General features: G+C 38.1%; 1 protein-coding gene across 3 annotated transcripts; it reads right to left on the bottom strand.

Annotated features, from left to right (window-relative positions):
• Nucleotides 1–2,743: 2,743 nt before the first annotated feature.
• LOC311083412 (myosin heavy chain, fast skeletal muscle-like) lies at nucleotides 2,744–16,203 on the bottom strand. 3 transcript variants are annotated; one of them, XM_084114900.1, is made up of 41 exons: nucleotides 16,000–16,203; nucleotides 15,833–15,868; nucleotides 14,606–14,824; nucleotides 14,368–14,511; nucleotides 14,128–14,284; nucleotides 13,995–14,022; nucleotides 13,721–13,823; nucleotides 13,463–13,555; nucleotides 13,274–13,337; nucleotides 13,082–13,180; nucleotides 12,898–13,001; nucleotides 12,677–12,815; nucleotides 12,335–12,453; nucleotides 12,088–12,237; nucleotides 11,830–12,000; nucleotides 11,437–11,737; nucleotides 11,265–11,329; nucleotides 11,079–11,166; nucleotides 10,862–10,979; nucleotides 10,656–10,779; nucleotides 10,414–10,550; nucleotides 10,070–10,325; nucleotides 9,737–9,979; nucleotides 9,462–9,638; nucleotides 9,228–9,373; nucleotides 9,047–9,137; nucleotides 8,573–8,962; nucleotides 6,691–6,817; nucleotides 6,334–6,452; nucleotides 6,045–6,241; nucleotides 5,778–5,961; nucleotides 5,509–5,674; nucleotides 4,916–5,040; nucleotides 4,487–4,795; nucleotides 4,168–4,371; nucleotides 3,960–4,085; nucleotides 3,698–3,868; nucleotides 3,509–3,613; nucleotides 3,294–3,389; nucleotides 3,061–3,192; nucleotides 2,744–2,857 (listed from the first exon to the last, which is right to left on the bottom strand). In XM_084114900.1, exons 3-41 carry the CDS (start codon nucleotides 14,810–14,812, stop codon nucleotides 2,843–2,845), a joined length of 5,790 nt encoding a protein of 1,929 aa, XP_083971026.1. In that variant the 5' UTR covers nucleotides 14,813–14,824; nucleotides 15,833–15,868; nucleotides 16,000–16,203; the 3' UTR covers nucleotides 2,744–2,842. The 3 variants fall into 3 exon arrangements, with proteins under 3 accessions (XP_083971026.1, XP_083971027.1, XP_083971028.1); XM_084114901.1 differs by having other exon boundaries at nucleotides 15,829–15,868; nucleotides 16,000–16,030; XM_084114902.1 differs by having other exon boundaries at nucleotides 14,606–14,820; nucleotides 16,000–16,028.
• Between the last annotated feature and the right edge of the window lie 589 nt (nucleotides 16,204–16,792).

Below are 16,792 nucleotides of genomic sequence, written 5' to 3'. Positions count from 1 at the left end.
AGGCGTGCACATGCATATTACGTGTTTAGTCTATAGGTATGCGCGTTTGAATATGTGCACAGGCGTGTAGTCTTTCTTTACAAACTGACCTCAGCAAATTACTTGTCTGGCCTTAAAAAAAATTAATACCGAATTATTTATTGTTTCCGCGTAGCCATGTGAACCGGAACTATTTTGACAATGTTTTAATCTGTACAGAGGTAAAGGGAAGGAGAAGGGGGCCTTCACAGGGGAGAGACTAGTTGGGACTTAGTTAACCTCGGGATAAACAGAGAGACTAATATTAGCGTAGATGCCATTCTTCTTATGATGTAACGAGTGCATCAGGATTTATGGGTCCAAATTGGGTCATAATCAGGTCTTGTGTAAAGTTCCAAATAGCACCAGTACAAACAAGACAGACTGAAAGTGCAAATAAGAGGGTTATTGATCAAAGAACTGAAAATGGCCATGTTGTTTGACAGCTTACTTTTATGGACATTCAAAGTCTTGTTACAGCAGTGGGTGCTTTTGACCCTGATATAATGGACCCTGTAGAATTCTTGCCACGGCGTTTTTCTTCCCAAGGTGCTGCATGTACTTTTTCATTGCTAAGCTGCAGTGTTAATTTCGTTAATGAAAACTATGACGGAAAATGTTCATTGACGACCTGTTTTTCCCTGACTAAGACAAGACGATGAGAGACGACACCCATGTCATTAAACGATAATTGTTCCTATGTCAACACATGCAATATCGATGACGAAAAAAGACAAGACTGAAATGTGTTTAAAAAATAAAAACTTGACCAAAACCACTTGTTTTTGTCATATAAAGGAGACGACAACACATTGACTGTTTTTACAAGCTTCATGCTTACGGTTGCCAGATTTCAATCATTTAAACCCCCAGTCAGAGCTTTTCTGTTAAAAGAACACGTTTTGTACCCGGTCTTTTCAAAAGTATCTGGCAACCATGCGCGCACGCTCTCTCTACACTGCTGAAGAAGTGTGGATGATCTGAAAACACAGTGCGTCTCGTCGCCATGCCTCCAGGCTGCCTGCACAGTCCCTTCAAACGAAGAAATGGATGACATGTTCTCTAGGCACCCTTTTAAACTTCCTGGTCACACTAGTAGTGACGTCATGGCTGTCACCGGCCAATACGATTGCAGTGATTATACTGAACTTCAGTCATCAGTCACGCTGAGGCGTTCCCCAAAGTGTCTCAGGACGCAGTGTCTCGTTCCCTGTTCTCAGGGAACAAGAGTTACAGTCGTAACCCGAGATGTTTTTGAACGATGGTGTGCAGAGAGACAAATCCTTTCATTCGCTCTCACATATGCTCTGTATCAGATGTTCTCTGCTTTCTGCAGGAACTATTAGAAAAAGATAGAGCCTTTTCAACAGTAAAAGTTCATCTCAGCTTGTCACGTGGGGCTGGATTCAGAAACAATAAGCCAGCACCCCTTAATACAGTATGACGATTTATGAGGGGGTGAGACGGTTACTTCCGGTCACTAAGTCTCTTATCCCATCCTGGGATTTATCTGTGGTTCTGGATGTGTTCTTCCAGCCCCCTATTGAACCATTAAAGAGTATTGATTTACAGTGTCTTTCTTTAAAGACAGCTTTACTTCTTGCTCTCACTACATCAAAGTGGGTGAGTGAATTACACGCTTTGTCTGTACATTCTCACTGCATGCAGGTTTCAGTGGGTGGATTGAAAGTTACACTGAAAACTAATCCGGAGTTTGTTCCTAAAGTCAATGAGACATCAGAAGCACACCTTTTTCTACATCAGGAGAAGAGCGGTTAAACTATCTGTGCCCGCATTTACGTGCAGAGGATGAGTTTGTTACAAAAGAGCAGTCCGCTCTTCGTCTCTTGTGCTGCCAATTATAAGGGGGGACCCATTTCGTTTTACCACTATCTTACTGAGTGGTAAACGCAATTGTAATGTGTTACAAAGATGCAAACATTTACAATATTTATCAGGGCTTCAAGCTCACTCCAGGAATAGTTACCTCTTGGGCACTGTTCAGGGGTGTTTCTATTTAGGACATTTGGAGCTGGGCATCACCGCAAACATTTGCGAGATATTATATACTAAATGTGACTGAGCCATCTCTGGCTCATTCAGTGCTTGGTGTGGGAGTGTTGTGTGATACATCATAGTACTCCACACGTGTCATTCACTCATATTTTTGTATTTCAGAAAAACACCTTGTTGCTTGTTCATTATAGGGTATTATATTATAAATGCATGCATTATATTATAAATTAATTAAATTATATTACATTATATTAAATATAATAATTATAGTATATATATATATATTATAAAATATATATTATAATATAATATAATTTAATGAAAATGATAAATGTGACTTTTTCCAGGTATTATATTTACTTTTTAGATCTCTGGATCATCTGTAGAGGCTTAATTGTGCTAACTGGAAGGCTAGTTCACAGAATATTGCAATAGTTAATAACATCAGTCCAGGGTGGAAACTTTATAGCAGAAATGTTTGAGCGAATGCATTCAGTAAACATGAGAATTCAATTTTTTAAAACCTCAATTTAAAAAAAAAAAAATGTTTTTGAACTTTTATGGAACCTTTAAAAGTTCAAATTTGGATTCAAGACACTCTTGATACTCAGCACACTTGTGATGTGAATAATAAGGTTTAATGTAATCATATAGGTCAGATATTAGTGTTGTACTAGTGTATCCTGTTGAAAAATCACACAAAGGCTAATTATTTGCTGAAATAAACAGGTTTATTAAGAAAGGTACTTTTACATTAAACATTCATATTATATGACTTCAGTAAATGCTCCTTTCAAGTGTTAAAGATTCATTCTTCTTTGGCCTGGGAAAGAAGGAAGAGTTAAACATTAGATAATGACACTTTACATAATGAAGAGAATACAGATGTGCAAATGTCATACAGGATATGTAACATCAGCAAAATGCAATTATTATAGTTCCACTACTACTTCTAAGAGGTAGTTCATGTATTTAGATAAACAAGTTGAATAAATAATTCAAAAAAACTCATCTACTTAGTCTAACCTTTCCAGAATCACGGCTCTTTACTCTGAGCTTGTTGACCTGAGACTCAGAAATGTCAGCACGCTCCTCAGCCTCCTCAAGCTCATGCTGCACCTTCCTCAACTTGGACAGGTGAGCATTGCCTTGCTCCTCCTAAAGGTTTTTTTTATATGGTTCATGTATCACGTTTCATCAAATTAGCATTCCAATATGAATAATTACAGTGTCAAAATGTTCTATTCGATTTTACATACCGCCTCTTCAGACTGCCTCTTGTAGACTTTGACCTTCAGCTGCAGTTTGTCAACCAAATCCTGGAGTCTGGAGATGTTCTTCTTGTCCTCATCAGTCTTCAAAAAATACACATTTACAAAATTAAACATTGATCCTTTACTAAAAATAGGCATTGTCAGTACACTATTATACAGACTCTTTTGTCTGAACAAACTTGTGAGGAATATGGTCATACCTGATAAGTGAGCTCTTTCACTCTCCTCTCATATTTGCGGACACCTTTAACAGCATCAGCTCCACGTCTCTGCTCAGCTTCAACTTCAGCCTCAAGCTCACGGACCTAAAGAACATATTATTTTTATTCAAATAAATCAAAATATAACATACTTCACTTTGCCCATATCTTAACTATAAAGAGGCTTACTCTGGACTCCAACTTCTGGAGTTGTTTCTTTCCTCCTTTCATGGCCAGATTCTCAGCCTCATCCAGACGGTGCTGCAGGTCCTTCACTGTGACCTCCAGATTCTTCTTCATCCTCTCAAGGTGAGAACTGGTGTCCTGCTCCTTCTTCAGCTCTTCTGCCATCATTGCAGCCTTTTGCATTAATACAGAAAGTCATTAGTCATTTTTGACGTAAAATGTACGTAAGCGTCTTATGAAACATTTGGCAGCTACTGTTGCTCACATCAGTGATGGCCTTCTTGGCCTTCTCCTCTGCATTTCTGGCTTCCTGTACAGTGTCATCAACTTCACTCTGGACATGAACAAGGTCAGCCTCAAGCTTCTTCTTGGTGTTTAGGAGACTTGTGTTCTACAAAATGGAAAGCAACAGTTTGAACATTTTGAATGATGCTCTCAATTCCCTTAATTTCAGGGAAACAATATGCCCTTACCTGAGAGTGCAGCAGCCCAACACGCTCACTGATATCCACCAGCTCTTGTTCAGCCACTTTGCGGCCTCTCTCTGTCTGCTCCAGAGCAGCTCTCAGCTCCTCAATCTCAGACTGCATCAGAGTGTTTCTGCGCTCCACCATGGCCACCTGCTCCTTCATGTCTTCCTGTCCTCTCTGGGCATCATCAAGGTGCAGTTGGGCATCCTGAACATAACAGTAGCTTTAGAATGAGCTTTCGATGTGATTTCTGTGATGTTAGATTATTTAAAATAAAATATGAATGCATCCTGAAGTCAAAAAGAAGAATTCCTATGCATGCCTTGAGTTGTCCCTGAACGTTCCTGAGCTGTTTCTGGGCCTCAGCAGCCTGGCGATTGGAGTGGCTCAGCTGAATCTCCATCTCATTAAGGTCTCCCTCCATCTTCTTCTTGATTCTCAGGGCATCATTCCTGCTCCTGACTTCAGAGTCCAGAGTGCCCTGCATGGATTCAATGACTCTCTGGCTGTTCCTCTTGATCTGCTCCATCTCCTCATCCTTCTCTGCAAGCTTTCTGTCAATCTCTCCCTTGATCTGGTTTAGCTCAAGCTGGACACGAAGAATCTTGGACTCCTCATGCTCCAGTGTACCCTATGAAAAATAAAACACCATTTAAATATAAGAATGAAAATACACACAGTGTATTGATGAATACAATAACACAGTATGATGGTTCTAGCAAGAATTCCATATTGATCTCCAGATACTCACTTCAGCCTCTTCCAGGGCGGTCTGAATCTCTGACTTCTCAGTCTCCACTGTCTTCTTGGCCTTTTCCAGCTCATGGATGCTCTTACCAGTCTCACCTAACTGCTCTGTCAGATCTGAAATTTCCTCTATAGAGAGAAAAACATATAATATGTATCATAATGCACATGTGCTTACTTTTTAATGTTCACTGAGAATTAGAACATTTAAAGGGATAGTTCACCCAAAACTGAAAATGTTATCATTAGTCAATTACTCACCCTCATGTCATTACAAACCCGTAAGACTTTCGTTCATCTTTGGAACACAAATGAAGATCTTTTTGATGAAATTTGAAAGTTTTCTGTCCCTCCATAGACAGCTACATAATTGATTCTTTGACACTTCAAAAACGTTATAAAGAGATCATAAAACTAATCCATATGAATTGAGCTCTCAGATTTCATCAAAAAGATCTTAATTTGTGTTCCAAAGATGAACAAAAGTCTCACGAGTTTGAAACGACATGAGGGTCAGTAGTTAGTAAAAGAATTTTCATTTTGGGTGAACAATCCCTTTAAGTTTTTTTTTTTCTAATTTAACGGTTTCATTCTTACGCTGCAGATTCTTGTTCTCTCTCTTGAGGGTCTCCAGCTGATCCAGGCTCTCCTCATAGGAGTTCTTCATCTTGAACAGTTCAGTGCTGAGTGAACGAGCCTCTTTCTGGGCACCTTCCAGCTCGGCCTGACCTTCCTCATATTTCTGCTTCCATTCTGCCAGGACCTTTGGTGGAGATATTTTAGGATAGAGTGTGTTTAAAAAATGTTGAACAAAGCCCATTCCAGCAATACTTTACAAAGAGAATAATATGACTAAAACTGTTTACCTTGTCGAAGTTCTTCTGCTTCTTGTCAAGGTTGGCAGCCAAACCATTGGCTCTCTCCACATCGATCATGAGGTCCTCCACCTCACCCTGGAGTCTCTGTTTGGTCTTCTCCAGAGATGCACATTTGGAGTTTACGGCCTCAACTTGTTCCTCTGCCTCTTGCAGACGCTGAGCCAGCTTCTTCCTGTTAAGTAATATACATTATTTTGAATTCTTATCTATAAAATAGCTGTGAGAGTTAGGAATATTATACAATAATATACATACTTGGACTCTTCAAGCTCCTCAGTGCGCTGGATGGCATCAGTTTCATATTTGGTTCTCCACTGAGCAACCTCACTGTTGGCCTTTGACATTCCCCGCTGCAGCTCAGCCTTTGCCTCCTGCTCTTCCTCAAACTGCTCACGGAGCAGGTCGCAGTCATGACGGGCTGATTGCACAGCATGGGCCAGTGCGTTCTTAGCCTAAGGGACAAAGTTGCATAATATTATTGTATTATTGTCTCTTCAGTAAAGTAATTGACAAATATGTGCATGAATTGATTATGCTGTATTACCTTAACCTCCTCTTCAATATGCCTCTTAAGCTCCTCAATTTGCTGAGTGGAAGCTTGTTTGCCTCTGGTGAGCTGAGAAACCAGAGCCTCCTTCTCCTCCAGCTGACGGCCAAACTCACCTGTATAGATTTAGATTCACTGTGTCAGACTTTTCTATGTTTCTCTCAGTTTATTTCAAAACAAATGGATATAAGATTGTATCAGTGTTACAGTCAGAAATTTAAAGCTGAACAATCTTAATACACTATTATTTTTGATTAAGTATTGTTGGTAATTATTATTGATTATTGTTAATAATTATTATTAATTATTGACATTAATTACTTTTGATATAATATTAATTTGTTAATGAGTTACCATTTTCAGTTTGAAATCTTGCACTTTGAGTACTGAGATCATTTAACTGACGAATGTTCTCATCATTCTTGGACTTAATTTCACTAAGTTGGTCCTCAAGTGTGCGGCACATCTTCTCAAGATTGCCCTGCAAATACAAAAGTCATTAGATATTTTAAAGAACTTCAAGACCTGTTGTATGTGACCTGTGCTGGCAAAATGAGTCACAATGAGCACATTTTCAAAAATGAGTTATTGTTATTTACTTTTATTGTTATTAAAAAACCTTCATGTATGGTGATGTATGATTTGTTGGAATCAGACAAAAAAGGACTGTGCTACACCTATTTGAAGTCAATAGAGTCAGCAAAGTATATTTTGAGAAAAATCTAGTTAAAGTTTTTTGAAGAATCCAAAACAAAATCACCTAGCAACCATACCTTAAAATCCATGGTAATACCACCAAATTTGGCACACACCAAATCAAAACCAAATATCTACAGGAAAAATATATATTAAAAATGTTTCCATGATACCACAATTGTTTGATTAACATTAATGAGACAGCAGCCTGTATATTGAGACCTGTAGTGCACGTATCTAATATAATGTTACATAGCAGATGTTTTTCCCCAACAGTTAACCAAACGTTCACTTAAGGCATAACATATAAGGTTTGTGTGAATATTCGCCAAGACAGATATAGTCGCCACCCGAGAAGAAGCTTTGGAGATATGTAAGTGTTTGCGGAGCTATGTTCTTATGTCAGAATGTAGTGCTTTATATGTACAGTAACAGTGATGCAGAAAACTTAACTTTTATTAACCAACTCTCTGATTGCAATCTATTCGTCCTCATGAAATAAATATCAATGGTGAACATTAGTTTACAAGTCAACAAAATGCACTTCACTGTGTTTTTATGACAATTTTGTTGGTAAACAAAATCAGCCTTAGATGGTTTGCTGGTTTTAGCTGGTTTAGGCTGGACTAGGTGGTCGAATTGCTTGGTTAAGCATGCATTTAACTGGTCGGACTGCTATCAAGTGTCAAAAACCCCTTTAAAACCTACAAAACAGACTGGTCCAAGCTTTTTTTTTTTTTTCTTTTTTTTTTTGCAGATGAAGCTGATATTTATGATCATCTAAATATCATATATAATAGAGCAGGGTGTAATAATAAAGCAGGGTCTCTGATTGCCACTATATATATATATTGACATTTGAGATTTTGATTTCAATATCTGAAAAGATATCAAGCTGATTTATACATTACACAGATTGAAGGTGCAATCAGTAAATTATTGGTAATGGTAGGCCTACACAAAGAAAATAAATTATCAGCATTTCACCACTTCTAAAATAAAAAAGGAAGCCTTCTATATGGCGTGCAGCGTGCATTTGAAATACTGCAATTCTGTGGACATGTGTATTTTGGGATTGTGTGCTGTCTGAGAGGCGTCTTTGTGCTTTGTGTTTATCTGTCAGTCAGTGCAAGTAAGATCATTTTGTTTACATCAGCATGAGTTTAAAAATCATATTTCATTGGTTCAGACTTAAGCCATCAAGAATTCACTATGAATATTAAAACTTGTGCTGAGGGGAAGCACCAGTCGTTGAGAAGCGAAGAAAGAAAAATGGCAATTTTTCATGGATTATTAGAACAAAGGAAAGATTTAGGTAGGTACACCTCTCAGAAAACATAAAAATAAAGATCATTTTAGATGTTTAATTACTATTTGGAGCATTGGGGTCGCTAGAAGAGGGCTTAATGAACCAATTTTTGTGAATGAAAATGAAATTCGACCAAAATTTACATTTGCCTGTAGCTCGTAATTAGCACATGCGTATTCCGACTCATTTTGCCAGCATGGGTCACATATATTCTTTAGAATATTTCCCAACCTTTGCTTTGGCAACAGCTTCCATGTTGCTGGAAAGATCATCAATCTCCATTTTGTATTCACTCTTCTCTTTCTCAAGCTTCTGCTTGACACGCTGCAGGTTGTCGATTTGCTCTCCCAGCTCAGCCACACTGTCTGCCTGCTTCTTGCGGAGGGCACCAGCAGTAGCTTCATGCTGGAGGGTGGACTCTTCAAGATCACGACGCAGCTTCTGGAATTCAGCTTCACGCTTCTTATTCATCTCAATCTGAGCAGAAGTGGCTCCTCCAGCCTCCTCAAGCCTCTCACTGATCTCCTCAAGTTCCCTGGAGAGATCAGCTCTCTGCTTCTCAATCTTGGCACGAGCAGCGCGCTCAGCCTCGATCTCTTCCTCAAGTTCCTCAATGCGGGCCTATGGTGGTAAGTAGTTAATTTGATTTTTGGTTATCTGTATTTGATCATAATGATGTAATGTTTGAAAAAAATCTCAAAATACCTGAAGCTCCTTGATTTTCTTCTGGAGTTGAGCACCTAGAGATTGTTCATCTTCAATCTTGCTGAGCAGCTGACCTGTTTCAAAGTCTTTCCTGTTCAACAATAAGTAGTTGTAAAAAAAAAAAAACATAACACAACAATAAAAATGTTCAATGTTTTCAAAGATTTCCTGCTTTAATTACTTTTTTATTTTCTCATCAGATTGCTGCTTGTCATTCTCCAGGTCCATGACGGACTCTTGGGATAATTTCAGGTCTCCTTCAAGCTTTCTCTTGGTTCTCTCCAGGTCCATGCGGAGCTTCTTCTCTTGTTCAAGGGAACCCTCAAGCTATAGGACAATGTTATATAAAATATGTTCACAGCAGAAAACAGTTGATTTGATGAATTAATATAATTAATTTACATAATCAACTCACATCATCAACTTGCTGCTCAAGCTTTGTCTTGGATTTGCTCAGGGTGTTGACTTTGTCCTCCTCGGCCTGAAGATCATCCAGTGTCTGCTGATGTGCCTCTTGGAGGGCTTTCTTTTCCTTCGTAACCTTAGCAATGCTCTCATCCTGAGCTGCCATTTCCTCAGTCAAGTTCTTGACCTGTAGGATTTAAGTAAACTTAAATATTACAATTCATATTCTATATCAATATATAAAATAGAGATTAAATCTAATCTTAAACCAACTCAATCTCTAACCTTATTCTCAGTGGCATGTTTCTCCTTCTCCACTTTAGCCAAGGTGAGCTCCAGGTCATCAATATCTTTCTTCAGCTCAGAGCACTCATCCTCCAGTTTTCTCTTCTTGGCTGTCAGTTCAGCATTGATTTCTTCCTCATCCTCCAGTCTCTCAGTTGTCTCCTTGAGTTTAGCTTCAAGCTGGATTTTGCTTTTAATCAGACCCTCACACCTCTCCTCAGCATCTGAGAGACCCTCAGCTTCCTGTTAGTAAAATAGATTGCTATTTCATTGGAAACAACCTTGCTCATTTTTAATGTAGCCAAAATTCAGTTAATTATAAAATATACTCACAGATGCTACTTGCAGCTGCAGATCATTTTTCTCTTGCAACAGTGCTACCATCTTCTCTTCAAGCTCCTTCTTTCTGGCTTCAGCCTTAACCAAAGCCTCTTTGCATTTTGTATAGTCCTCTTTCATGTTTGCCAGCTCCTTCTCAGTCTCTGCACTCTGAAGCAGAGGCTTAATCTTGTAATAAACCTTCATCCATGGCCAGTGTTTGACATTCATGAATGAACGGATGTTGTATTGGATGGTGTAAATCGACTCCCTGTGAATAATTCATCATTAAATGGCATAATCATCATTAAGTTTGCACAGTTATCAATGATGTCATCTTTACTCATGACAATAATCACCTCCTCTCCGTCATTTTCACATACTCCCTCCTCATCACGTAGCCACGACAGAGAGCCTGAGTCATTGTGACCAGAGCAGCCAGTTTCTCATCACGCATCTCCTCAAGAACACCCAGAAGACCAGCTTTGAAGAACACCTGAATTTATGTAAAACAGTAAATCTAAATATATTGATTTAAACTGTATAAGCTAAATGACCATGATCACTGAATCTTTGAAATTTGTAAAGCTAAATAATGAACCTTTGTATGTCCAAATCTGTAGTCGTCATGATTAACGTCGATGGATCCCAGGAGTTTCTCACTGGCCTTCTTGTTATCCATAAACTGTCCCTCTGGGATAACACCGGCATTCAGCACCTTGTATCTGTGGAGAATTTATCAAAATACTTCATATCTTTTAATTAGGAGCCTCTTAGGAAATGTTGTTTTCATGTGGTCCCATTTACCTCTGCTTAAAGTCACCATATTGGATTCTGCTGGGGAAGCCCTTTGTGCAGATTCTGATACCCTCCAGAACACCGTTACACCTCAGCTGGTGGATAACCAGGAAGTTCTCCATGAGACCTAAAACGAACAGTTTACACCATGAACTTGGTAAATTAACTTCATCATATATATTGAGAACCAAAATATCTGTACGTTTTTTTTTTTTTAATACTTTACCTGGAGTCTTGGACTCATTGGGAATCAGGCAACGCACAAAGTGAGGGTGAGTGGCCCTCAAGTTGGTCATGAGTTTGCCCAAGTTCTCCTGTGGAGAATAGAAAAAGTTTGGCATGCTTTGTATTTCTTTATTTTCTTTTTTTTTTAAATAAAGCAATATTGCTGTGATGTTATCTATATACATACCCTGAACTGGGAGGACACAGTCTGCATGGAGCCACCCTTCTTCTTGCCTCCCTTTTTAGTAGTATCTATTGAGATAAAAATACAAAGGAACATGTATAAATGCAAAAACAAGAAAGAAGAAAGTTAGTTCAAAACTGAATCAAAGTTTTGTTAAATAGATTTTTTTCTTTACCCTCAACAACAGGTGGGTATAGAGTAGCCAGCAGTTTGACAGAAGACTTCTGGTACAGCAGCAGAACAGAATCATTCAGTGGATCCTTGTTCTTGTCCAGCCAGCCAGTGACATTGTAGTCCACAGTTCCAGCATAGTGAACCAGGGAGAAGTGGGCTTCAGCCTTACCTTTGGCAGGCTTTGGTTTCTCGAAAGCTTTGTTCTTGCCAAGATGCTGATCATATAGCTTGTTCTTGAAGGAAGCATCTGAAGCCTTGGGGAACATGCACTCCTCTTCAAGGATGGAGAAGATACCCATGGGCTGTTTATAAAAGAATGTTGTTTATTATCAATAATTGGAGATTTGGAGAATAGGATCAATGGAAATTAATAAATACATAAACCATTGATAACCTTCTCAATGAGCTCAATGCAAGAAGCCAAGTCCATGCCGAAGTCAATGAACTCCCAAACAATGCCCTCCTTCTTGTACTCCTCTTGCTCCAGCACAAACATGGTGTGGTTGAAAAACTGTTGCAGTTTCTCATTGGTGAAGTTGATACACAGCTGCTCCATGCTGTTGTACTGGAGGACAAAAAATGACAGAAAAATGTACTACCTTCTGAATATCATTCATTTTGACATAAAAAGAGATAAAAGAATCATTCTTACATCAAAGATCTCAAAGCCAGCAATATCCAGCACGCCAATGTAGAAATTTCTTTGTTGTTTTGTGTCCAACATCTGGTTGATACGAATGACCATCCACAAGAACATCCTCTCATAGATAGATTTGGCCAAGGCGCTAACAGAGTTGTACACCTGTAAGTAGAATATGAATGGATATTTTATTCTGCTTCTGCAATAATTAGCCAGAATTTTAGGTTAAACACATGGCATGCTGGAAATGTTACTATACCTGTTGCACAGTCTGGCCTTTGGTCACATACTCATTTCCGACCTTGACTCTGGGGTAGCACAAACCCTTCAGCATTTCAGCAGAGTTCAAACCCAGAAGGTAGGCGATTTTGTCAGCCTCTGTTAAATACATTTTAAAATAAATTATCTTTGCTCTATAGAGTTTTTTGTTTAAAATTATAATAAATCAGGCACTAGGTACTTCCCTTTTATTTTTAGATTTATTGATGTGCACGCAACTTCTAGTTTATATTTACGCTAAACATTTTATACACAGTTTCTGTTATCAGCAAAGTCAGTACAATGGTTACTATTTTAAAGCCCAGGATAACACAAGTCTCACCCTCTGTGCCATCAGGCTCAGCCTGCTCCTCACGCTGCTTCTGCTTGAACTTCATGTTACCATGATGAAGCACAGCTCCAGTGAACTTGTAGATGCCCATTTTCTCCTCACTTGTGAAACCAAGAATGTCAATAGCGTCCTGTAAATTACAGAGAATAATAAAATATATGATTTTCCATATTTAAATAGAATATGTCAATATTCAAATAGCAATGACTCACATCAGTAGCATCCAGCTCAACTTTATCATCAATGCTGGCCACTGTGATCTGACCCTGACTGCACATGGGGAAGTCATAGGGGTTGGTGGTGATGAGCGACATTTCTGTAAAATACACAGCATTTATGAAAGAGCATCTTACAATATTATCTGAAACATTGAATGAATGAAATATGTGCACCTACCAACAATCTCAGGCTTATGGTTGGTCATCATCTGGAAGAAGATGTGGTAGCCTCTCTCATCTGGAAGCTGGAATGACACTCTAGACTTCTCCAGCAGATCTGTTGAGACAATGTACTTGAGTCACAAGCATATGAAGAGTGACAGATAAAGACAAATGTTCAGGATGGATCAATAAAATCATGTCCACCTACATGTCTCAATGTCAGCACTAGCCAGTTTTCCAGTGGTGCCGAAATGAATTCTGATGAATTTACCCTGTTTAAATCATAATAGTATAATACATAAATAATAATTATTATAATCTCTTTATAGAAAACTCTGTACAGTAAAATTTAACACAACTGACCATCTGTACTGTAAATAAACAGTGGTTAACTTACAAAACGAGAGGAGTTGTCATTTCTCACAGTCTTGGCATTACCATAAGACTCAAGCAGAGGGTTGGCAGCAATGATCTGGTCCTCAAGAGAGCCCTGTGATGTTTGAAGCATTTTCATTTATTTTCAATTGTTTTTATATTTCATGACTAAACACAATTTATAGGCATTTCACAAATTCACATATCGTATAGTTTGTGAGATGAGTGTAAATCATCATCTTTTAAAATAATATATATGACATAGTTTTGTATCTCGTACCTTTATTTTACTGGCCTCTTTCTTGACACCTGACACTGCAACTGTGGCAAAGTACTGGATGACACGTTTGGTGTTCACAGTCTTTCCAGCACCAGATTCTCCACTGGTTTATAAGAGATTAGAAGACAGAAGATTGAAAGACATGTAGACTTTTCAAAGTATATTCAATCTTTGTTCAGTCTTAAATTCTATTTTGTAAATATCTCCATAAATTTTCCATCTATGTTATACTTTTCATTTTTGTCATGGTCTGAAATTAAATTAAAATACTCACGTAATTAGGACAGACTGGTTTTCTCTATCTGTTGATTGAAATTTGTAAAATATCAGGTAAATATTTATTATATTAACAGCAACATCTAATTCATCTTAATGAATTCATAGCATTCAATTCCATAATGTCTTACCACACTGCATGAACTGATATGCGTTGTCAGAGACAGAGAAGATGTGGGGTGGGGCCTCCATACGCTTTTTGCCTCTGTAGGCAGCCACCACTTCTGCATCATACACTGGGAGCCACTTGTAGGGGTTCACAGTTGCGCAGAAGAGTCCAGAGTAGGTCTGAAATGAGCAGAGACATGGTCAGATTGCAACAACACAGAAAAAATGAACTTAAATGCTTTATATGTCATTTCAGAACTTACGTAGATCATCCATGCAGCATAACGCTCTTTGAGGTTATACAGCACAGAGGCTTCATTGAGATGGGTCATCATGGCCATGTCCTCAATCTTGTCATACTTGGGAGGATTCATTGGGTAGACATCTTCTTCTTTAGCAACTCTCTCCTATAAATGTGATAAATTAGATATTAGATACAAAAGAAAACAATGTAATAAGTAATTTAATGAGTTTCTACATAAAATGGAAATTCAAATTTACCTCCTTAGTGTCAAGCAAAACAACTGTGACTTTGCCACCGTCTTTGCTCTTGATTGTTCCCTTGAGGTACAACTCTTTGACATCAGCCACATAGCAGGCAGCCTTGGCATCAAACGGTTTGGCCTGAGCCTCCATTCTCTCCCTCTCAGGCTTACGAAGGTAAATGGCAGCCTTGCCATAAGCGGCCATCTCCGCGTCTGTACTCATGGTGGCGGCTTACTAAAGAGAGAAAATATCAACTTATCCATTACAAATTTCATAAATATTCAACAAAGGCAAGACACATAAAATATAAAACACATAAATTGTGTTAGGAAAGAGGCATATTCCTAAGTGTAGGCTTACACATGAATACAGACACATAAAACAATACTCTTTAAACATTTAGATAGAAAGCAAGAAGCAGGTAAGGGGCCCATTAATGGCAAAAATGTCGATTGAATATGTCTTTCTGGTGATGAAATTGAAATGCTGGTGTCAGGGGACGGCACATACAGTACAAGTTTCAGGACAATACAGAGATTTTCACTGCCGACTATGAGTCTCACTTGTGGTCTCTCTGCCTGAGTGCATCCTCCTGCTACGAGTATGTATGAAACAGACAAATATTTCCTGACAAATATTAAGAAACTTCTGTCACAGATTTGTATACCAGATTTGTATTATATAAATTTTATATTTTATGATAAAACTTACGACATTTCTAATGATTTATATTTATGCAAATCTCATGATGGATTATGATAGCAACACTGCATCCCAAGTTTGAATTTAATCAGACCATCAGTTCTGTAGTTTGAACCAATTTCATGTTTTGCTCTGTTATACAGTAGCATCATCAATTGGCCCTTTCTCGCTTCTTTTTCTGTTTCCTCAGACTGAATCTGTACAGAAATGTGTCAAATGTCCTCTGCATTTGGGCCAAATTTGTATAACTTTCCCACAAGGGGCTCTCTCTATGGGCTCTCATAGACTCAAAAGTGGAAGAAGAAAAACAGAATACAATACAACACAATAAAAGCGAATACAATAGGTGGTATATTTGGCACCAAAATAAAGGGTCAGTGGGACTCCTTCCTTAAATTCATCTTACTAACACATTTCTTTGTAAATAACTTACATAGGTTTTTAAAAACAGCATGCTTCACCAGTTTTCGTCTATAATACAGACTATAACAACTGTTTTCCTCTATCCTAATCCACACACTGAATCTTAAACTCACTTGCCTTTTGTCCTTGAGACCAGATGAAATGTTCACTACCCTTGGATTAAAAAAAAAATAATTTTTTTTATTAAAATGTATTAATATAAATAAAAACACAATTACTTTGAGTACAGACGCATAAGTGATGATATTAAATTCCTTTCAGTCACAGTCAGCACAGGCTCTTACCACTTGATGGAACTTCTCTTCTCTTCTCTTCTCTGCATCTCTTCTCTTGGCTTTTATAGAAGTTGATCATGCACACTAAGCAGAATCTATACATGGGCAGCCTCATATATTTTGATATATGATGCGCTTTCTTGACCCATTTTTTTGACCCATGAGCTTTCTTGACACAAGAAATGTATGGACAGACTCGCAGACATCCTACCTAATGAAATCAGTTACAAGTCAAACCTTTATTGCTTCAAAATATATGGGTCACAGCTTCCATCTCAAAGTGCATGAGTATTATAATTATTTATTTTTAGTCTATTAATATCTTACTTTGACATATGACACACACTGGAGTAAATAAATCCTTTTTTGGGATGAGGGTACATTCAGCCACCCCTCCCCCTCCCCCTCCCCCTTTTTTTGAATCAGAAAACATTTCACCTTTTCACCCATGGAAGTTCTTGTAGAAGGCTAATATGGCAGCAGTTGGGCTAAACAATAAAATATGTTACAGATCTGACAAGATATATTGTTCAAGAATATAGAAAAAACTGTAAAATATGTCTAATACAGTGAAAACACACAACAAGTGTCAGTTTTTCTTTGTAGAAGAAAGCCACTAGTGATAAAAATGGCACATTCCCATCCTGCAAAAATCCTTTTGTTATAATTTCTGCAAATATTCAAAGATTGTAGACATTTCTTGGTCTTCAACAGCTACAGTCTAAGCCTCAGTCACATGTTCACCCTTGAGTGGTCAAAGCCAGCAAACAATGCTAATTACCATGCTGTAAACAGAATATCT

The sequence above is a fragment of the Abramis brama genome (genome assembly GCF_963993115.1).
Source record: "Abramis brama genome assembly, chromosome: 5".
NCBI lineage: Eukaryota > Metazoa > Chordata > Actinopteri > Cypriniformes > Leuciscidae > Abramis > Abramis brama.
Note: the sequence above shows the minus strand (reverse complement) of the source record. Positions and strands in the feature narration are given on the sequence as shown.

Excerpts from the sequence above, each read along its gene's own strand:
- LOC311083412 (XM_084114900.1), bottom strand. The coding sequence starts at position 14,812 with ATGAGTACAGACGCGGAGATGGCCGCTTATGGCAAGGCTGCCATTTAC. Across the intron at positions 13,338-13,462 it reads ATGACAACTCCTCTCGTTTT|GGTAAATTCATCAGAATTCA; the intron begins GTAAGTTAACCA and ends TGATTTAAACAG. Across the intron at positions 6,242-6,333 it reads ATATTGAAGAGGAGGTTAAG|GCTAAGAACGCACTGGCCCA; the intron begins GTAATACAGCAT and ends TTTGTCCCTTAG.